At 51.6% G+C, this 22771-nt stretch overlaps 1 protein-coding gene across 1 annotated transcript; it reads right to left on the bottom strand.

The window, feature by feature from the left end:
* Positions 1-629: 629 nt before the first annotated feature.
* On the bottom strand, positions 630-20406 carry LOC143833825 (uncharacterized). Its single transcript, XM_077330050.1, has 7 exons — positions 20280-20406; positions 17513-18395; positions 15640-16384; positions 13512-14246; positions 6659-7374; positions 5559-5688; positions 630-4519 (listed from the first exon to the last, which is right to left on the bottom strand). Exons 2-7 carry the CDS (start codon positions 18176-18178, stop codon positions 3096-3098), a joined length of 4416 nt encoding a protein of 1471 aa, XP_077186165.1. The 5' UTR covers positions 18179-18395; positions 20280-20406; the 3' UTR covers positions 630-3095.
* Positions 20407-22771: the final 2365 nt, after the last annotated feature.

Below are 22771 nucleotides of genomic sequence, written 5' to 3' on the forward strand. Positions count from 1 at the left end.
AAAGGAAGAACGTCACTCAAGGAGTCATGAACACGTGGAATTCCCTGCTGCAGGAAGTGGCGGCCGCTAAAAGCGTAGACCAGGGGTAGTCAAACTGCGGCCCTCCAGATGTCCATGGACTACAATTCCCAGGAGCCCCTGCCAGCATTTGCTGGCAGGGGCTTCTGGGAATTGTGGTCCATGGACATCTGGAGGGCCGCAGTTTGACTACCCCTGGCGTAGACAATTCCAAGAAGGGATTGGATGAATCTATGGAACAGAGACCCTCCTCTGTGGCTGTAAATCCCAAGGTCTAGATGGAACATTTTGTCCGGGGCACTGCTGGTGGAGACCTCCTGACAGCACCTGTTTTAGGCCACTGTGTGACACAGAGTGATGGATGGGCCCCTGGCCTGATCCCACAGGGCTTCTCTTATGCTCTCATGTTTTTATGATTCTCAGAGCAGAAGACCACTGAGAATGGCAGCTTTAGACTTCAAGGGCCATTGCTACTGTGTTAAGTTTGATCGTACAAAGAAAAAAAAATCATTTAACTGTGTTTCTGTCGTATTTGCCGGTTCATATTCCAGCCAGCCCCACAGAACCTACGAGCGCTAGAGGTTATATATATATATATACACGCACACGGATTAAATTCAATTTTTTTTATTTCAGCATGGAAAAAAAAACAGATTTCCTTCCGCTCAAGGGCACCTGTCTCAACCAAACAAAATGACTTCCCTGTTTGACAGAACGCAGTCCAACAGCAGCTGGCCGAATGGAGAGAGTTGCAGAATATTGCTGCGGTATTTAAAAACACACACACACAAAAAATATATCCCAAGACTGAACAGGGACAGGTGACAAGCCCAGTCCCCGGGGGAAGTGAGGCTACAAAGAGGGCACTAATTCCTTCCATTTAAATGCGGGCATTCCCAGGTCGAAAAACCCTCTCGTGAGGATGGCCACAGGCCTCAGATCCAACTGCTCAGCCTCACTGGCGTACTAAAACAACAGTCAGAGAACCACCGGGGCCGGGCCTTTTGGCCACACGCCCCTGCCACACTAGAACTTCGCACTTGGACAGTGTTTTCAAGGTCTGGATGTCAAGGGAGGAGATGGAAGGATATTGGCTTCTGACAAAAGACCCAGAGAACTTAACAGGACTTAGTAACTGGCATCTCTCAAAAAAAATAAATGTTTTTCTTAACAACATATCCCCATCTTTGAACTGCAGACAAACTCTCCCACCCCCTTTTTGAATGGAAAGAAAGAAAGAGCCCTGCTGGGTCAGGCCACTGGCCCACTTAGTCCAGCCTCCTGTCTCACTCAGTGGCCAACCAGTTCCTCTAGATCAGGGGTAGTCAAACTGCGGCCTTCCAGATGTCCATGGACTACAATTCCCAGAAGCCCCTGCCAGCAAATGCGGCAACTGATAAAAATGTGGAATTTTAGGGCCACAGGCCACAGCTTGGAAAAGGGGATGAGATAGATTCATGGAGGATTAGTCTACCCATGGTTCACTTGCCTTAGTGACTGAGGAGAACCTCCATATTGCGAGGCCCTAATCCTCTGAACCCCATAGAATTCCTTTCTGGCTACCGCTGACTCATCTCTCGTACTAAAACAGCCATCTGCCTACCCTATTGCCAGAGCCAGGAGGCAAACACAGGGGAGGCCTCTATTCCCTGTTGTTGGCTGTTCAGGGGAGCCGACTGGCCACTGGGTAGACAGGATGCTGGACTACAGGTCTGATCCAGCAGGGTTCTGGTTAGGCCTGGATGGCCTAGGCTGGCCCAAGGCCATCAGATCTTAGATGCTAAGCAGGGTTGGACCTGGTCATTCCTTGGCTGGGGACACCGTCAAGGAAATCCAGAGTTTCTAAGTGGAAGAAGGCAGCCGCTAACCAGCTTGTTTGGCCTTGTGCCTTGATAACCCTACGGGGGTCACCGTAAATCAGCGGCAACATGACAACCAAAACATTTTAAAAGAATAAGAGTCTCTCCTCCCGTCCCCGGCTTGGGAAGAGCACCTTCCCAAACGCAACCTCCTACTCCGACCATCGGACTAAAGTGGTACAGTCCGAAGAACGTGTGGCCATCTGATTTTCTGCGCTGGTGCTTGGCTCATAAAGAGACCCCCCGCAGAATTCCTTTCTGGCTACCGCTGACTCATCTTGCGTACTAAAACAGCCATCTGCCCTACCCTATTGTCAGAAACTTTGGGACTCTGGCAACCTTCCAGAACTTCAAGAGTAGAAGCAGGGTTTGTGAAACCGAAAATTCAGTCTGCTCCCCTTCACATTTCGTTGTTCTGGGAGGGAGGGGGGGTTCAGTAATACCCCCCCCCTCCGGCATCCCAAGTCCACTGGTGGCTTCTTTGTGGAGGTAAATCTCCTTTTCCGTCTTCTTTCAGAGAGGGAATGAGAACTCTTGGCAGCTTATAGGCAGCCCAGAAATAGCTGGGTCCCCCTCGCCCCCCCCAAAAAATAACCCCCTAAAACTAAATCAAAACCCCCAAATTTCTTTGTACGCTTCAAAGGATGGCTTCTCTTTTGCTTTGCTCAGCCAGCACAAGTCTTGGGGAATAACTTCTAGAAAGGAGGGAACATTGCTGCAGAGTCACAAAGCTACCGTGGGCGAGAGACCCCCTCGATCCCCCTGAAACGCATCTCCATTTGGACCGACTAGCAACGATCCCTGTTCCTAAGGCAGTCGAAAAAGAGGAAGAGCCAACTTAGGGTGGGCTGACTCAAGCTGTGGCCCTCCGTTTGCAAGACCTGAGCAAGGAGGTCAACAGTGGTGGTGGTGGTGGTGGGGGGGTGTTGGACGTCATTTGTTCACGGGGGTCACTGTAAGTCGGATGCGACTGGGCAGCACATGAACACACGTGAGCATCTCCCTTTGGCCTGGCCGGCAACATCCCCGTTTCCTTTTTAAGGGGTTGCTCTACTCCGGGAAAAGATGCAGCTGGTTTTCCGTGCATGCCGGAAGCACCCCGCCCCGATGAACTAAGGGGGACCACTGTAAAAGTACCAAGCCTTCTTAGGAAACGAAGGAGGGGAGGGGACGGTGAAGGACTACGTTGGCCTACGGAAGTTCGCCCGGGGTCTGTGTTCAGGAATTCCCGTCGGTGTGGATTCTCTGATGACTGATCAGGTTGGAGCTCTGAGTGAAGCTCTTGCCACAGTCCAAGCAGCGGTACGGCTTCTCCCCCGTGTGCGTCCTCTCGTGGGCGACGAGACTGGAGCTCCCCCGGAAGCTCTTCCCGCAGACGGAGCACTGGAACGGCTTCTCTCCCGTGTGGATCCTCTGGTGGGTGATCAGGTGGGACTTGTAGCTGAAGCACCTCTCGCACACGGGACACTGGAACGGCTTCTCGCCCGTGTGGATCCTCCGGTGCGCGCTGAGGCGGGAGCTGACGCTGAAGCTCTTCCCGCACTCGGCGCAGTGGTAGGGCTTCTCGCCCGTGTGGATCCGCTCGTGGCTCACCACCTCCGAGCTGCGCAAGAAGCTCTTCCCGCAGTACGAACACTTGTAGGGCTTCTCGCCCGTGTGAGCTCTCTCGTGCGCAAGGAGGTCCGAGCTCTCGCTGAAGGTCTTCCCGCAGTCCAGGCAGACGAACGGCCTCTCGCCGGTGTGGCCCCTCTGATGCTTCCGAAGGCGCGAGCTGACGCTGAAGGTCTTCCCGCACTCCGAGCACTCGTACGGCTTCTCCCCCGTGTGGATCCGCTGGTGGCTGTTGAGGTACGAGCTCTGGCTGAAGCTCTTCCCGCACTCCAGGCACTTGTAGGGCTTCTCGCCCGTGTGGATCCGGTGGTGGGTGATGAGGTTGGAGATGTCGCTGAAGCTCTTCTCGCACACCGAGCATTGGTAGGGCTTGTCGCCGGTGTGGATCCGCTGGTGGCTCACCAGGCCCGAGTTGCGCCGGAAGCTCTTGCTGCAGTACAAGCACTTGTAGGGCTTCTCCCCCGTGTGGGTGCGCTCGTGGGCGATCAGCCCCGACTTCACGCTGAAGCTCTTGGCGCAGTGGGAGCATTTGTAGGGTTTCTCCCCCGTGTGGGTCCTCCGGTGGGCGATGAGGCTGGAGCTCACGCTGAAGCTCCTCCCGCACTCGGAGCAGGTGTAGGGCTTCTCTCCCGTGTGGGTTCGCTCGTGGACGATCAGGCGGGACCGGAGGCTGAAGGCCTTGCCGCAGACGGGGCACTTGTGAACTCTCTCTCCGGTGGGATCGGAACCCTGGCCCAGGCTCCCTTTGAGGACGATGATCTTCACGGGCAGCTCTCCTTCCTGGGCGTCCTCTTCGGTGGAGGCGTCGTGGAGGTCTTTGTAGCCCCCCACTAAGGGAATGGATTTGCGTGCCCTCTTCCGCGGAGGCTTGCCCCGTGGCTTCTGCGGCGTCTGGCCGTTGGAGGGGTCTCCCTCTTCGCAAATCAGGGGGAAAGTCTCGGCAGTGACCAAGGAGGCCTCACATGGCTCCACTGCTTCAGCCTTCTCAGTGAGGGGGGTCTCCACGTTGTTTTCGCTCGCGTGAGAATTGTCTGAGGGAAGAGGAAGGGCACAACGTCAGAAGAGCCGTCGGGGAGGAGACCAAAGATCCACCTAATACACCATCCTGCAACCTACAGACTTATTCACTTAAAGCAGCCGAGGAAGAAAAAATAGCAGCTACTCACACAATGGGAGAAGAAATGTTTTCCAATACCTTGCTTTCATTACCGGAAGGAGTCCACAAACAGCTTACAAATACCTTCCCCCTCCTCTCCCCACAACAGCCACCCTATGAGGTAGGTGGGGCCGAGAGAGCTCTGTGAGAACAGCTTTAACAGGGCTGTAACCAGCCCACAGTCATCTAGCCAGCTGCATGTAGATGAGAAGCGGGGAATCAAACCCAATTCTATGAGAAAGAGCCCAATGGGAATGATAAGAGTTGGAGGGGGCCCTACAGGCCATCCAGTCCCACCCCCTGCTCAGTGCAGGGTCAGCCTCAAGCATCCAGGTTAAGTATCTCCCCAGCCTCTGCTTGAAGACGGCCAGTGAGGGGGAGCTCCCCACCTCCTGAGGCAGCTGATTCCACTGCTGAACAAGAGAGATACAAAACGGGGAAGGGAAAAGTATTCCATAGTCGGGGTCATTACTGAAAAGGTTCTGTCCATTTTATACCCATCTTCCAGATTCCCCCATAAGTTTATTTATTTTTAGATTTCTATACTGCTGCTCCCCAACAGGTCTTGCGACTGTTTACATCATAAAATTATAAAAACAATAAAACCCCAATGTGTAGCCAGTTTAAACAATAAAACAATACCACAATACAATGGGAACAGTGGACATCCTTTATAAATCTATTCTGATCCCACCTTGTTCAGTGTGGACCCTCCTCCCAAAGAGAAATTTTTAAGGGGCAGCAATATAAGTTTTCAGGCTGGCCCCTGCCCCTCCCTGCGCCTAGCAGAGAGATAATATTTGCAAAATCAGCAAACAGCATGCTTATTATCCGTATCTTAGGACTGCACCTCTCTTGAGGGTCGTTTGGCACAGGATTTTCAGCTCTTCCTCCGAGCACAATGGAGGCCTTACCTAAAGAGTTCCCATCCTCCAGAAGGCTCTCCTCTTTGACCTCCAGGCACAGCTGCTCCTGGTCGGGGTCCAACGGAGGCCCGTCTGCCTTTGGGGAGCCCACGCTGGCCACCTCAAACACCTCAGCTACCTGAAAGAGCAGGAATCGGGGCATGAACAAAATCGCCAGGAGCAGAGAAGACCTTGGAAAGGTGCAGCCTCTCAACTCATCCCGGGCAGCCTTTCCTCAGAACCGTCTCTCACAACCAGAACCGGGCAGAACCCAAAGCCCCAGCCTACAGTGAAATGCAGCATTTGTGAAAACCACGACCGATGCTTTTGTGCAGGGAGTTGCCACCTCTTGAGGCAGCTGTTTGCTGCTTTGTTGTTGTTGTTAGGTGCGAAGTCGTGTCCAACCGATCGCGACCCCATGGACAATGATCCTCCAGGCCTTCCTGTCCTCTACCATTCCCCAGAGTCCATTTAAGTTTGCACCGACTGCTTCAGGGACTCCATCCAGCCACCTCATTCTCTGTCGCCCCCTTCTTCTTTTGCCCTCGATCGCTCCCAGCATTAGGCTCTTCTCCAGGGAGTCCTTCCTTCTCATGAGGGGGCCAAAGTATTTGAGTTTCATCTTCAGGATCTGGCCTTCTAAAGAGCAGTCAGGGCTGATCTCCTCTAGGACTGACCGGTTTGTTCGCCTTGCAGTCCAAGGGACTCGCAAGAGTCTTCTCCAGCACCAGAGTTCAAAAGCCTCAATTCTTTGACGCTCGGCCTTCCTTATGGTCCAACTTTCGCAGCCATACATTGCAACTGGGAAGACCATAGCCTTGACTAGACGCTCTTTTGTTGGCAGGGTGATGTCTCTGCTTTTTAGGATGCTGTCTAGATTTGCCATAGCTTTCCTCCCCAGGAGAAGTATCTTTTAATTTCTTTGCTGCAGTCCCCATCTGCAGTGAGCTTGGAGCCCAGGAAAATAAAATCTGTCACTAGTAGAACTTAATCCCCTGAAAATTTAACACAGGAAGTCGCCAGGCACAAACAACCCCAGAGAGGGCGCTGTTTCCTGTCCCCGCCACACACCCCGATCCCTCAATACTTCCGACTCACAAAGCTCTTACCGACTGCGCCGGTGTCTCATCCGGTCGCTGCCTCAGTAGGAATTCCTCGGCCAAGGTCACCGCCTGGGCGCAAGTCTCTGGGCAGCCATCTTTGACCCAGTCCTGGAGTTCCGGAGACAGGATGGCCAGGAACTGCTCCAAGATCAACAGCTCCAGTATCTGCTCCTTGGTGTGTCTCTCCGGCTTCAGCCACCGGTGGCAAAGGAACCAGAGCCGGCTACAAGCCTCCCGGGGCCCGTCGGCCTCCTTGTACTGGAAGCGCCGGAAGTGCTGCCGCTGGACCTCCGTGCTGATGGCGTCCACCCGCAAGATGGCCGCCTTGACCTTGCCGTAGTCGCCCGCGTCCCTGTCCTCCAGCCGAGCTTCTTCCTTGAGGCCTGGCATGAACTGGGCCACCCACTTCTCAGCAGGGGCCTTGTCCACCGAGGGCGGAAAGATGTCATCCCAGCAAAGGGGGTCCAGTAAGGGCGGGTTCTTGAGTTCCGAGCGGGAGACCTCGGCTGTTCTCGTGGCGTCTTTCCACGGGGCGTCCTCGCGGGCAGGGGGCTCTTCCGTTTTCACCGGGGCAACGTGATTGCTCATTTTGGTCCCTTCCGCATCATCTCCGGCGACCCACGGGGGCTGCATGGCCAACTTCTCAGCTGCCTGCTTGGAGGGAAAACATTCTTGGAGTCCCAGAGGGATGGTCACGTCCTCCTCGGAAGCCATTCCGCCTGCTCAAAGCAAGGAAGGCTTCGGGCCTGCTATGTCTCCTCTGTCCACTTTGCTTCCTGCCCCTTATTGCTAAAGGTCAAACAGGAGTGGGATGGGACGCCGAAAGAGGCCAGCCCCCAAGTTCTGGTGTCAGCCTCACATGTGATCTGTGCCATACAAGAATCTAGTTTAAAAAGAATTCAGGAGAAATTAATTTCAGCCCAGACGGATATCGCTTTGACATGCTTGAAGAGAAGCAGCATTTAGTAACATGCAAAACAAAGTTTTGCTAGCAATTTTAAACGCCTGTGATTTCTTTTCAATGCAAATAAGCTAATAAAAAAACAAAGAAACATTAAAATATGTTTTTTTTGTTAATACGCTTTGAACCTGCCTTTCCTCCAAATAGTTCCAGCCAGTGTAGAATAGTTGGCTTTTATGCCCCACTTTTCACTACCCGAATGAGTTGCAAAGCGTCTTACAATTGCCTTCCTTTCCTTCCCCTACAACAGGCCCCCAGTGAGGTAAGTGGGACTGAGAGAGCTCTGGTAGAACTGCTCTGTAAGCTCAAAAGTTCCTCTTAAAATCAGGGAGCACAAACCCATACAGTACTTTTTTTTATTTTTAAGAAATGGGAGCAGTCTCTCCATTCCTCAAGATCACTAAAACATAATGATTGATATTCCTCTAAAGGAAACCAAAGGTGAGCAAGCATGGCTCAGTGATTAAAGAGTGGTGACCTCTAAAATGGAGAACTGGGCTTGATCCCCCACTCCTGCTCTACATGCAGCCAGATGGGTAACTTTGGGCCATGTACAGTTCTCTTAGGGCTGTTCTCACAGAGCAGTTCTCTCAGAGCTCCCTCAGCCCCACCTACCTCACAGGATGCCTGTTATAGGGAGAGGAAAGGGAGGTGATTGTAAACCCCTTTGAGACACCTTCAGGTAGTGAAAACCGGGATATTAAAACCAACTCTTCTTTTGGAGGTGGGTCTGGAGGCGTCTGCTGCGGAGAAAGGAAGGAAACCTTGTTTGTAAGCTGCTTCGGGATTCCTTCAGGCAGTGAAAAGCAGGGTATCAAAAACCAGCTCTTCTTCTTTTTAAAATCCTAACACAGTAAAACATAGCTGGTTTTTTTTTACGTTCCCTAAATGATGTTGCCGTGCTAAACATCAGCAAGGTCAAAATTATCCTACCTTTCTCTCCGACAAGGACTCAAAGTAGATTACATGGTTCTCTCCTCAGTTTTATCCTCATACCAACCCTGTGAGGAAGGGCAGGCTGAGAATACGTGAGTGGCTTAATGCCACCCAGTGAGTTTCCATGGCAGAATGGAGATCTGAACTCGGGACTCCCAGATTCTAGTCTAAGGATTACACCTGGCTGGCTCACACAGAGGAAGTTTGAAAGAAAATCACTCTGACCAGCTCTATCACAGTCTGGAATGAATCTCTTTCCTCCCCAGCCGGGAGTCATTATTATATTATTATAATTACTACTATTGTTGCCTTTTCCTTGCAAGAATAGCAGACCACTAAAGGCCCATCCGGTTCAGTGTCTTGTTACCCACGCTGGTCACCTGGGAAACACACAACGGCAACAAAAGGGCAAACACCCTTTTGCCTGCGGGTCTATTTTTTCAATACGGCATTCAGGTAGAATGCACCTGACCAGGGAAGCTTCAAGTAGCCCAACAAACAAACACACAAACCCTAATTCGGTGGCCTACCAAGTTTGAAACTTTGGTTGTTGTTTTTTTTAATGCATTTAAATATTTATATTCTACCCTTCATCTAACAGTGGTGGGGAAAGAGAGGGGAAATCGAAGCAGCAATTGCTCCCATCCTCTTAGCTGCTCTGTTACAGCAGATGACTTATTAGAGAGCAGAACTCTGGTAAGAAAACCTTACAGATCAACACCCCCTCCCCGCAAAAAAAAAATTATTATTAATATGCATGCAGGGATGAGGGTCTCAAGTTTTTTCTCTCCCTCCCCCACCCTTTATTTCTCTCCCTCCTTTATTAACTAAAATTATTAATAATATTGAACAGCCCCCCCCCCTCCTCCCATGCATCAATCTCTCACCTTTGCAAAACGACCCCCTCCCTCCAGGGCTTCTGCAATGCAACCCCCCCCCCTCCCTTTTCAACTTGCAAGGCAGGTCAGTCCGCAGCCCTCCTTCCACCCACCCACCACCGCCTCTTTCTCCTCCCCCCCCTCCCCAAACAGGAAGGAACTCGCTCAGAAGCAACCCCCCCAATCCAGTCCCTCCCACCGACCTCTCTAGCAACCCCTAACTCGCTGGCCTTAACCCTTCCCGCGCCCCCAACCTTAGAAACCGCTGCGGGCAAAGCGCGGGCGAGAGTTTGGAAGGCGAATGCATCGATTACAGCCGAAGCATCCGCCAGCCAAAGCTCGTTTTTCCCAATGCATGAGCTAGGATGGTTTTTATAGAGGGAATGGGGAGGTGTGTGTGTGTGTAAATAATGTTGATTTTAATGGTGGGGTGGGCTGGCTTGTAGAATCACTTAAGAATAGAGTTGGAAGGGACCTCCTGGGTCATCTAGTCCAACCCCCTGCACTGTGCAGGACACTCACATCCCTCTCGCTCCTCCACTGTCACCTGCCACCCCCTTGAGCCTTCCCAGAATCAGCCGCTCCGTCAGATGGCTCTCCAGCCTCGGTTTAAAAATCTCCAAAGATGGAGAACCCACCACCTCCCGAGGAAGCCTGTTCCACTGAGGAACCGCTCTGACTGTCAGGAACTTCTTCCAGATGTTTAGACGGAATTTTTTTTGAATTAATTTCATCCCATTGGTTCTGGTCCGTCCCTCTGTGGCAAGAGAGAACAACTCTGCTCCATCCTCTATATGGCAGCCTTTTAAATACTTGAAGATGGCGATCAGATCCCCTCCCAGTGGTCTCCTCTCCAGGCTAAACAGACCCAGCTCCCCCAATCTTTCTTCATACATCTTGCTCTCCCAAACCCCTCCCTGTCTTTGTTGCCTTCCTCTGGACATGCTCCTGTTTGTGTTGGGACATTTAGGGTTGCAAAACTCCAGGTGGCATCTGGGGATCTCCCGCAATTAGGCCTGAGCTCCAGATGAACAAGATCCATTCCTCTAGATGAGGGACTCTGGGTTTAGAAAGACCTGGAGACTTTGGTGGGTGGAGCTGGGAGTGGGAGAGATTTGGAGAGGACAGACAATAATGCTGTAGACCCCACCCTCCAAAAAATAGGCATTTTCTCCAGAGGAACCGATCTCTTTGGCCTGGGGATGAGCTGTAATTCCAGGGGATCTCCAGGTCCCACCAGGGGACTGGCATCCCTATGTCCTGCTGATTATCCCCCATGCCCCAAGTCCTTCCCACTCCAAGCCCCACCCCCAAAGTCTCCAGGTATTCCTGAACCCAGAACTGGCTACCTAGGTAGTCAACCTGTGGTCCTCCAGATGTCCATGGACTACAATTCCCATGAGCCCCTGGCAGGACCTAGGGACAGCTCTATGCCAAATGGCAAGGATTTCCACTCATAAAAACCCTGCTGACTCACAAGAGTGGCACACCTGTCTAAACCTGTTGATCTTCAGACTGGTGTAACTCTGGCTTCTGGGCCCGCAGTGTGACAAGGCAATCCTGTGTAGATTTACTCCAGCCTGCGCCCATAGCTTTCAGTGGGTTGGGAACGGAGTTAAGTCCGCCTGGGCCTTCTGCAGGGAAGGATTTCAGCAGAGATGCCGCCCAGGAAATTCTCCCGCAATACACCTGCAGGCCTCTAAAACTGTCACCAGTCGCTTTGTTATCTAAAAGGGCAATTACATTCTGGTAATGAACATGTCCTACCCATGTCCCAATCAAGATTATTCATGTCGCATCTGCATAAGGAGACTCAACAGCCCCAGGCTAGAAATTTCCTCCCAGCGGAAGAATTGCAGCTTTTATATCTAGTCCTGAAAAGGCAGGTGAAAGGCAATGCAAATAGGACAGGTTTCCAGTGGCGAGACACAAACACAATGCCCTGTTCCCTACCCCCAGGTAAGTCTTAAAAACTGTTAAGGACTAGGAAATCAAATCTTATTTCAGATAACATCAGCAACCATTTCTGCGTTCACCCGACCCTTTTCTCTTGGCCGTCCTTGCTTGCAGAAAGTCTGGAATCTCCAAGAGAGATTCAGTCCCAGGATATTCAAGTTGGCAAGTTCCCTTTGTGGTTCTACCCCTTCTGTCTGAGCAAACTGGGCCAACTGCTAGGAAACCCTAGCTGCAAGTTCTCTCTGTGTGAGAACATCAGCGTTTGAAATGGCTTCCCTGAGGAAGCTGTTTTTTAGTATGCTGCTTTTTATTACCCAAAGTAATCAAATTCTCCCTGAAGGAATTTCAAAGCGGCTGACAATCCCCTTCCTCTTCCCTGTGAGGTAAGTGGGGCTGAGAGAGCTCTGAGAGAACTGACTAGCCCAAGGTCACCCAGCTGGCTGCATGTGCCTCAAAGTAGCTTACAATTATTTCCCCTCCCTGTCCCCACAACAAACACCCTGTGAGGTAGGTTAGGCTGAGAGCTCTGTGAGAGCTGTGACTGGCCCAAGGTCACCCAGCTGGCTTCATGTGTCTCAAAGTGGCTTACAATCACCTTCCCTTCCCCTCTGCACAACAGCGCCCCTGTGAGGTAGGTAGGGTTGAGAGCTCTGAACTGCACGTCTCTCAAAGCAGATTAAAAATCACCTTCCCTTCCTCCCCACAACAAACACCTTGTGAAGTAGGTGAGGCGGAGAGCTCTGTGAGAACTGTGACTGGCCCAAGGTCACCCAGCCGGGTAGTGGAAGCCACTTTAGAGGCTGTATAATGCTTGTCAACCATAAGGAAGGCCTCCAGTTCTCTCAGAATTATTGCTGCTCTCTAGACTAGAGAGATCAGTTCCCCACAGAGAAAATGGCAGTCTTGGGGTGAGGGGCACTAGGACATCACATCTCTGCTGAGGTCCTTCCCTAAACCTTTTCCTTCCCATTCTCCACTCCCAAATCCCCAAGAATTTCCCAATTTGACCACCTTAGGCAGCATCCTGTTTCCCATAAGGCCTCAGGAGCTCCCCACAAGCAAAGTGCGGAGGTGTCATGTTATCCCCTACTCCATGGGGTAGTCAACCTGTGGTCCTCCAGATGTTCATGAACTACAATTCCCATGAGCCCCTGCCAGCATTTGCTGGCAGGGGCTCATGGGAATTGTAGTTCATGAACATCTGGAGGACCACAGGTTGACTACCCCTGCCCTACTCCATGCCATGCGCTGTAGCCAAAGGTGAACCAAAGTCCCAAGACCACTCAGGACTCATCTCCTGCTCTCCTGTTTCCCCCTCCTTCCCCCCCCCTGCTGTTTTTTTGGCCTGCACGTGGCCCATTCCCTGGAAATGCAGTGCACTTCCAGCAGTTCCCTGCAGTTTGCACGTTATAATTTTAATGCAAAGGCCTGAGCTCCTTTTGACGATCACGTGTGAAAACGTCCATTTTGTCCTAACTGCACTTTGAAGATAAAAGCCTTTCCACTGTGGGAAGTGTCAATGGCAGGAGTTTTGAATGCAGACGCCCCGTGGTGGCCTAGCTCATTGTTCTTAGCAACAGACTTTCTATCGTGACGTTTCCAGATGTACCCTTTGAGATGCAACAAACCTCTGAGCGTTTTTGAAAGAACAACGCCTCAGCTTTTCCTTGCTTCCTGCAAGAAAGGAAAAGAAACCTCCCTTGGTTCATGACAGGAGGGCAGGATGCCTTCCTCGTTCGTTCTCTGCCTGCTTTGCCAACAAGATGCAGCAGGGTTCCCCAACCATGGTACCACAGAGGCCCCTCAAGGATATCGTGGCATGAGAGAGCGCCCTCCCGCCCTGTGCCTGCCGCTTACAGAGAGGAGAGAAAAAGGTGTTTTTCTTTTAAGTTCCCTGGCTGAAGCAATCAGCTACTGAGAAAACGAGCCTTTGTCTCTTCCCCTTGTCTAAAAAAAAAAAAGGACACCCTTTGGGGAGGGAAGAAACTCAGGTCAATAAGGATGGAACGACAAACTTACATGTTTTAATTAGAAAGAAGGGAAAAAACCTGTAAGTGCTTGAAAAGAAAAAAAAAGAAAGAAAGAAAGAAAACTTGGTCAGAATTAAGAGCGAAAGTTCTCTCTCAGTCACAGTTTTTTCGCTTCGTGATCCGCTTCGGACTGGCCCCAAAGTCTGCGGGGGAGGGTTCGGGGACCTCTCCGGGACTGGGAGCCAGTAGTGGAGGGAAGGCATCGGGATCCGAGTGGAGGCCGGCGGACGGGTCGATGAAAGGGGGAACCTCGTCAGGATCGGCGTCATTTTGTGCCTCCGCAGGAAGATGCAATCCGGGTTCGTCACGGCCCGGAGAATGCCCGCCCGTCGCATCCCCGCGGGACATGCTGGCTTGCTTCTGATGGGCGCTGGGAACGGAATGCTGAGCAGACCAGGCGGGGCTGAACCCCGGGTACGGACTGCCGCTCGGGAAGGGACCGGGAGAAGGGTGGCGCGGGGCCGAAAACGCCGTGGCGATGGTCTCCATAGCGGACGTCTGCCTCCCCATGAGATCCGCCAGGGTCTGGTGCGACTTCTCAATGGCGGCGATCATACGGTGGGTGGCCGCCCGGTCCTGTTCACGTTCCCGCTGCTCCAGCCGCCGCTCCTGCTGGTCTTCCGCCCTCTCCTCCCGCCTCTTGTTCTCAAAGGCCCTCAGGTCCTGCTGGTGCAGCTGCCGCAGCGCGTCCACCAGGTCGGAACTGGGTTTGGGAGCAGAGGGCTCGGCCAGGCACCTCGTGGACTCCAGGCGCTGCCTCCGGTTGCGCTCCCTCCGGAAGCGCATGCGCTCGGGGTTGCTGACGGGCAATCTACGGTGCTCCTCTCCAGCATCTACGGAAAGCAACAAGAACAATAAGTGCCTGTAAATCCACTTGGCAGAAATTGGTCCCTGCCCGTCTGGAAGGGCTGGGGATTTCACCAAATGGCATTGGGGTTTTTATGCACTTTTGTAACCAGCCACGATCCTCTTGGGAGTGGCGGGCTAGAAATTAGATAGATAGATAGATAGATAGATAGATAGATAGATAGATAGATAGATAGATAGATAGATAGATAGATAGATAGATAGATAGATAGATAGATAGATAGATAGATAGATAGATAGATAGATAGATAGATAGATAGATAGATAGATAGCCAGTTCGGTGTAGTGGTTAGGAGTGCGGACTTCTAATTTGGAAAGCCGGGTTCGATTCCCTGCTCCCCCACATGCAACCAGCTGGGTGACCTTGGGCTCGCCACGGCACTGATAAAACTGTTCTGACCAGGCAGTGATATCAGAGCTCTCTCAGCCTCACCCACCCCACAGGGTGTCTGTTGTGGGGAGAGGAATGGGAAGGCGACTGTAAGCCGCTCTGAGCCTCCTTTGGGTAGAGAAAAGCGGCATATAAGAACCAACTCTTCTTCTTCTTCTTCTAGATAGGTAGGTAGGTAGGTAGGTAGGTAGGTAGGTAGGTAGGTAGGTAGGTAGGTAGGTAGGTAGGTAGATAGATAGATAGATAGATAGATAGATAGATAGATAGATAGATAGATAGATAGATAGATAGATAGATAGATAGATAGATAGATAGATAGATAGATAGATAGATAGATAGATAGATGGTCTTGGTCTGTTTTCTATGAGGAAACTGATTTTGGGACGTCTTTATGCTTCAGATGAGATCTGTGTTGAAATATGGGCCTATAGAGCAATGGTTCTCAACCTGGCAGTGGGGGCCCCTACGTGAGTCAATCGATCCTTTCACAGGGGTCGTGGCAGGGCAAGCAGCTTGGCCCGGGGTGGGGCTCCATCTGCACAACAGCCTTGTGAGGTAGATCGAGATAGAGCGTTGGTCTGTCTGGAAGATGGGAAAATGGGAAAACCCACTCACTAAAGTGTATTGCAAATGAAATAAAAATGCATTATTTTGCCTGCATGAAAAGTGTCATGCTGAAGTCACCACCGGCTGGCACTTACGTACGGAGGAAGAACTTAAATCAATGCGTATTTGTCCCCATTTAGGGCCGCATTCTGCTCTCTGCCACCGCCTTTGCGTCAAATTTTAGATAGTCAGCTACCCACGTAGAGTTACCTTGAAGCCAGACTACCGTCACGGGGCCTAATGGGGCTTCCCCTGAGCACAGACCGTCTTGTACTCTGAAGATAGTCAAAATTCTTTGGTGACACTACAGCAATAAGGGATACCACAACAGGAGTGTGGGCAGGGGGGATAAAGGCACTCACCGACCACTGGGGCTTCACTGGGAGTTTCTTTTGGTAGTGGCAGTGGAGAGTTATCCTTCAGAGGGGCTTCCGCTTTTTCCACCATCGGTGCATCGCCGTCCTTGGACACTTTGGGAAGTTGTGGTGCGGGGCCATCTGTGGTTCCCCGCAACTCTTTGGAAGACGCAGTCGGTGCCACGTAGGGTCCTGGGGGCTCCACCTCCTGAACTTGTGTGGCAGAAATGCCGGATTCTCGTGCAATTCTGGTAGCTGCCATGGGGTTAAGCGGCAGGCGCTTCCGCCGTTTGTCCAAGCGTTCCACCACTCCAGCGCCGCACACCTTTCCGCAAACAATGCCCTTCCGCAGGCACAGGAACTGCTCCAGGAGCTTGAAGTAAGGGGCGGTTTTGGGGGCCCGCCCCGAATGGAGGTTCCCGCACTTGATCTCCTTGTAGCCCCTCTTGAGGTCTTTGGCGCGGCTGCGGCACTGTTCGGCGTCTCGCTCGAAGCCCCTCTCCCGCAGCCGGTCTGCGATCCACGCAAAGAGCTTCATGTTGCGGTACTGCTGGCCCAGGGCGATCTGGACGTCTTCCGCTTTCCAGATGTCGATGAAGGCGATGGTTTCCTTGCGGGACCAGGCGTCCCTCCGGCGCCGGGGCTCTGGGGAGGGAAGGTCGATGTCCGAAGGGCTGGGAATGGACTCCTCCGTAGGGAAGTGCTCCACCTCCAGCCGAGGACTCTCCAGGTCACCTTCCGTCCTTGTGTGCTGAGGAAAACAACAGGAAAGAAAACTGGATGCTTTAGGATGCTCTGGGCTGATCCTGCGTTGAGCAGGGGGTTGGACTAGATGGCCTCTATGGCCCCTTCCAATTCTATGATTCTATGATTCTATGAAAAGAGAGATGAGGTGATCGTTTAAGGGCCCGAACTAGGGTTGCTTCAGCCAGCTCCGGTGCTTGCCGGAGCACACAACCCGAGCCCGAAGACACTTAAGTAACCCTACAGAAGGCTTTTTCATGAAACCCTGAGGTTTCTTGACAGCCCTGGAAGGGTTTCCCAAAGGGGTGGGCGTTTTAGGTACTCTTTGTAATAGAAGTTGGGTTACTTTTTTTAGAAAAGCTTTTGGAACTGTTAACTATTGAAAATAAGTCGAAAACCCTAATTTCTACCTCTCTTTCTGGGGGCCAAACTGGAAGGTCTAAGTTGTCAGGGGAAGTATTTTGCAACTGTGACATGTTCGGTGCAGATGAATTAACTCCAAAAACCTTGCTAAAATACTCAAGCCAAACTTTTCCTGGGATTTGTGATTGGAATTTCAAATTGAATTGTTTGAGACCAGTTCCCAGAAACAAGGATCATTTTTGAAGGCTGCCAATTCCAACCTGTCCTTATTTATTTTTTTATTACTGATTTGAAATGTTTTAAACCCTTTTATATTTTCCAGATATGAGCCTCTTGTGGCACAGAGTGGTAAGGCAGCGACATGCTGTCTGAAGCTGTCTGCCCATGAGGCTGGCAGTTCGATCCCAGCAGCCGGCTCAAGGTTGACTCAGCCTTCCATCCTTCCGAGGTCGGTAAAATGAGGACCCAGCTTGCTTGCTGGGGGGTAAACGGTAATGACTGGGGAAGGCACTGGCAAACCACCCCGTATTGAATCTGCCATGAAAACGCTGGAGGGCGTCACCCCAAGGGTCAGACATGACCCGGTGCTTGCACAGGGGGTACCTTTACCTTTACCTTTTTATATTTTCCTTTTCTATTGTAATACATGCAATAAAACCTGACTTCAAGTCGAAAAAACTGCGGACTGATCTGCCATTACAGACCCTGGGGAGGCTGGTCCTTTGCCGAAACGCTGACGGCGCCGCAGAGAGACACCCAAACCAGCTCTTACCTTCTGATCCCGCCGCTTGGCTTCCTGCTGGATCTGCAGGAAATCCTCGGCCAAGCCCACTGCTTGCGCACAGGATTCCGGGCCGTTTTCCCTCACCCAGCTCTGGAGCTCCGGGGGCAGGATGGCCAGGAACTGCTCCAGGATCAGCAGCTCCAGGATCTGCTCCTTGGAATACCTCTCGGGCTTCAGCCAGCGGTGGCAGAGGTACCAGAGGCGGCTGCAGGCCTCACGGGGCCCCTCGGCCCCCTCGTAGCGGAACTCCCTGAAGCGCTGGCGGTGCGTCTCCCTGCTTTGCACATTGCCACCGGGGGCCTCTTCCTTCGCCGCCCTGAAGCTTCTCCTTTCAGTGCCCGGGAACCTCCGGGGGGGGCCCTGGTCTCGAGACCCCTGCCCGGTTTCTGCAGCTCCCTCCCCCTTCGTGTCGTCCGAAGTCTCCGGGTTTCCTTGACTCGCCTGGGAAGACTGCCCGGCCTTCGGTAAATCTTCCAAGCGGGACTCCCAGAGCTGGGACAACCGTTCGTTGGGCTCCTGCTTGACCTGTTGAGCAGGGGCCCACCCGAGCAGCCCCTGCACGGTCCTGAACTGGGCGGCATGCAGGCCCTTACCCTTGCCCTCGGCTCCCGCCAGCAGCTTCAGGCCTTCCGAGTCTTGATTCTCCATTTTCATTCCTGGAAGAAGAGCTTTTGGTTCTTCAACAGAGCCCGGCCCAGCCCGTGTTTCTCAGCTCCTCTCTTCTTAGGCCCTCATGTGTCCCCTGCTCCCCAAAATAATAATAATTATGGGTTGTAAGTCAGGGTGTGTGCTTCTTTCCGTGAAAATAGAGACAACTGCAGTCCAGAAAACTTACTGAGGATCTTCGAGGTCTACCAGGCTAGGCTTCCACCTGAGAGAAAAAGAAGAGCTGTTTTTTAATACCCCATTTTCACTACCCAAAGCGTCTGACAAACACTCCCCCCCCTTGGGGTAGATTTGGTTGAGAGAGCTCTAAGAGAACTGTTCTGCAGGAACAGTTCTGAGAGAACTATGAATAGCCCAAAGTCACCCAGCCGGCTGCATATATATATCATGATTTTAACATTTTTTTCTTTGCATTAGCTCTCTTTTCCCACTTTTCTTTTTAATTTGGTGTAAAATCTTTAATTAAAAAAATCGGGGGGGGATTGTCTTTTTAATTTTTTCTTCCCCACATGAAAACTGAAGGAGGATTTAATCAGTTCCCCGCCACGAGCCAGCTCTGCTGAGATTGGCGGGTAATAAATAAATAATAATAATAATAACAATAATAACAATAATAATAATAATTTGTCTTAACTGATTCAGATTTTCTTGTTATGTTAGCAGTTATTAATTGTTAAGACAACATTTGATTGTTATGATTGTTATGAATATGTTATGCCAGTTGAATTCCGGATCAGACTAAAGGTTCTGGTTATTACCTTCAAGGCCATACGCGGTCAGGGCCCAGTGTACCTGAGGGACCGCCTCCCCGCCTATGCCCCCAAAAGAGCTCTGCGCTCTACTGCCACCAATCAGCTAAGGATCCCTGGCCCTAAAGAAGTCCGCCTGGTCTCGACCAGGGCCAGAGCATTCTCTGTCCTGGCCCCTACCTGGTGGAATGAGCTCCCGGAGGAGATCAGGGCCCTGACGGAGCTTAAACAGTTCCGCAGGGCCTGCAAAAAGGAGCTCCTCCACCAGGCATTTGGCCGAGACCAGGCACAACCAACAGCGAATGAAGGGCCCCCGCTCCCCCCCTCCCCCCATCTCCCCCCTTCCTCCCAGAACTCCACCAGAGCGCTCTGGACCTGTTGTGGTATTGCACTGTTCCATCGTTATATTATTTTATTATATTGTTATACTGTTACATTATTCTGTTATATGGTTACAACCACTGTTGTTAATTACTGTATGTTTTAACAAAGACTGTTTCATGTATCGTTGACTAGTTTTAATGTAAACCGCCCTGAGCCTTCGGGGAGGGCGGTATATAAATCTAAATAAATAAATAAATATTATTAAATATGGCTCTCTCTCCAAAAATCAATCAATCTTTTCTTTCTTTCTTTCTTTCTTTCTTTCTTTCTTTCTTTCTTTCTTTCTTTCTTTCTTTCTTTCTTTCTTTGGATTTTTATACCGCCCATTCTTTACAGCTCTGGGCGGTTTACATGGAACATTATGTAGCTTTACATGAATGTTATAATAATCTATACCATTATACATCACAAAAAATGTAGGGCTGCATTATGCCGCCTCTCTCAGGAAACAGCACCGAGGCGCCTTGCAAAAAAGCCTCTCTCTTTGTCCAGCAAGTCACACACACACAAACAAACACACAAACACACAGCCGCCTTCTGCGCAAGGCAGGTCAGAAAACCTTCCCGAGCACTGAGGGCGCCACGAAGGGCACCGGGCGGCTTCGCGTTGCCGCGCCGAGCATGCGCCGGGCGCACCGACCGGCGCATGCCCGGGAGGAGGGAAAGGGTGGGGCGAGGCGGACTCTGCAGCCGGCTGGGAAGCGTCACGGGACTCCGCGGGGCCCCCGCCCCTGCCTGCCTGCCGCTCTCCCGACGGGGCTCTTTGCACCCGCGGAGCCCTGCAGGCAGAGGGGGGGGGGGAGGGAGGGGAGGGGAGGGGGGGCTGCGCGGAAGCCCCCCCCCTGGGAAGGAGGGAGGGAGGAAAAGCCCCCCTGGGACATGATCTGCAAAGAAGGGCAGGAGTGGGGACAGGGGGGGGGGGCGACAGGGACCCGATCCCCGCCCCGGCCGCTCACCCAGCCTCCGCCTCTCCCCAGGAGCGAAACTTCCCGGCTCCGGCTCCTGGGAAACCCGGACTCCCCTTTCCCACGCACGAGGGGCAGGCCGAGGGAGGGAGGGAGGGAGCGGCGCAGGAAGGGGCCGGATCAGCCCCTGACATCACCGGCCTCGCCTGTCCCCCCCCCGCCGGCCTCTCTAGGAATCCGAGGGAGCCCCCCCTCCTCCTCACCCCCCCCCCCAGCTCGTGTAAATGCAAAGCGGTCTGGATCCGGATTGGGGCGCGCGACCCCTAGCATCGCCTCCTCCTGAGCAATACCTTATGGGGACCTGGAGCAGCTGCATCATTGGGAGGGGAAAGCTATGCACCGCTGCTGCACCTGGCGGATCTCTGCCTGCTCCGTTGCTCTTCGACTGGAAATTGCTCCATAAACCGACTGGTTGAATTTAGCGTCTGTGGCCGTTAGGCGTTCGAGTTGGTTGTCCGGTCTTTCAGTTGGATGTATTTTACTGCTTTCCAATATTTATATTGTATAATTTAATGTCGCTTATGAGACTCAAAAGACTCCAATGCTTTGGCCACCTCATGAGAAGGAAGGACTCCCTGGAGAAGAGCCTAATGCTGGGAGCGATGGAGGGCAAAAGAAGAAGGGGACGACAGAGAATGAGGTGGCTGGATGGAGTCACTGAAGCAGTCTGGACTCTGGGGAATGGTAGAGGACAGGAAGGCCTGCAGGATCATTGTCCATGGGGTTGCGATGGGTCAGACATGACTTCACACCTAACAACATGTGACTCCCAAAAATCTGGTCCTTGCCTTTGTAGCCAAATGACACAGGGTGTGCATTATGTCCCCATGCTAACGCATGACCTGGAAGGGGGAGGAGCATCAGGGACATACTTTAAGGAAGTTCAGTAAAAGTGCTCATGTTTTAAGCATGCTTGTATTTTGAGTTAAAGTAGAATCATAGAAGAGCCTCTTGTGGTGCAGGGTAGTAAGGCAGTAGAAATTCTGTCTGAAGCTGCCTGCCCATGAGGCTGGGAGTTCGATCCCAGCAGCCGGCTCAAGGTTGACTCAGCCTTCCATCCTTCCGAGGTCGGTAAAATGAGGACCCAGCTTGCTTGCTGGGGGGTAAACGGTCATGACTGGGGAAGGCACTGGCAAACCACCCCGTATTGAGTCTGCCATGAAAACGCTGGAGAGCGTCACCCCAAGGGTCAGACATGACCTAGTGCTTGCACAGGGGATACCTTATTTATTTATTTATTTATTTATTTATTTATTTATTTATTTATTTATTTATTATATTTATATACCGCCCTCCCAGGGGGGCTCAGGGCAGTTTACATAATAACATAAGAACAATACATGGGACAGTATTTGGAATCATAGAATAGAATCATAGAATAATAGAGTTGGAAGGGACCTCATGGGTCATCTAGTCAAACCTCCTGCACTATGCAGGACACTCCCAACACAAAGGTTAATAAAAAAAAGTTAATTGGTTAATATTTATTTGGATTTTTGGATTTTATTTGGATTTTTATACCGTCCCTTCTTTACAGCTCCCCTTCTGTGTTGGTGTCTGGGAGAACTCAGGAGAAAGTATCTTGACCGCCTTTTCCTCTTGGGACCTTGTCTCTAGAGTTGTGCAGAGTGTCTTATCAATTTATAATTCTACTACGGTTAGCCAAAAAGCACCTGGGGTAGGAGACCACCTGGGAACTCCAGTATCAGATGGGGGGGGGGGTCGCACTAGACTGCAAGAGCAAAACAATCTTGATTCCAGCAGAATCCTGGAGAATGGGAGTCCCCAGTCCTTTTTGACGCCTTTGGAAGTCTGAACAAGGGTAGTGGGTGAAATGACAAAATGGCCGCCACAGATGACAAAGCCAGCCACAACATGGCTCTGGGCTCTGGCTTACCTTTTCCAAGTGAAGATCCTTGGCCTGTGGTGGCAGCTGCCGCCAAAAAAATGGGTTTTTCAAAAATGCAACCACTCCAAGTCTCCCAAAGTCATCCAGAGGTCTTGCTGGGCAGAAGGCCCATCTGGCACTACCCACCTTGGAGACCTGCTGAAGACCCCCCCAAATATTTCCCATCTGGCATCCAAAAGGCCACTTTTGCCCCATACACACCTGATCACTTAAATAAGGAATCTCAAAGAAAGTAAACAGACATCTAGATGTACAGAAATGAAAGGTTTATGAATATGGTTCAAAGACCATCATGCATTCCATCAGGGCTTTTCTTGATGACCCTGGAAGGGTTTCCTGAATTTTAATATATTTTTAAATGTGTAAAACATCATGGTAGAGCCATATTCTACACCAGGGGTAGTCAAACTGCAGCTCTCCAGATGTCCAGGGACTACAATTCTCCTGATGTGCATGGACTACAGTTCCCATGAGCCCCTGCCATGCACTCATGGGAATTGTAGTCCATGCACATCTGGAGAGCCACAGTTTGGCCACCCCTGCCGTACTCGGAGAGTCTTTTTGGGTCCTCGGC

Source organism: Paroedura picta, chromosome 3, assembly GCF_049243985.1.
Source record: "Paroedura picta isolate Pp20150507F chromosome 3, Ppicta_v3.0, whole genome shotgun sequence".
In the NCBI taxonomy this organism is placed as follows: Eukaryota; Metazoa; Chordata; class Lepidosauria; order Squamata; family Gekkonidae; genus Paroedura; species Paroedura picta.

What these genes read in the sequence shown, in the direction of transcription:
- LOC143833825 (XM_077330050.1), bottom strand. Translation starts at nt 18,178, where the DNA reads ATGAAAATGGAGAATCAAGACTCGGAAGGCCTGAAGCTGCTGGCGGGA. An exon ending in CACGAAGCGAAAAAACTGTG is followed by an intron (nt 7,375 to 13,511) that starts ACTGAGAGAGAA and finishes CCTTGCTTTGAG; the next exon opens with CAGGCGGAATGGCTTCCGAG. An exon ending in GGAGGATGGGAACTCTTTAG is followed by an intron (nt 4,520 to 5,558) that starts GTAAGGCCTCCA and finishes CTCTTCCCTCAG; the next exon opens with ACAATTCTCACGCGAGCGAA.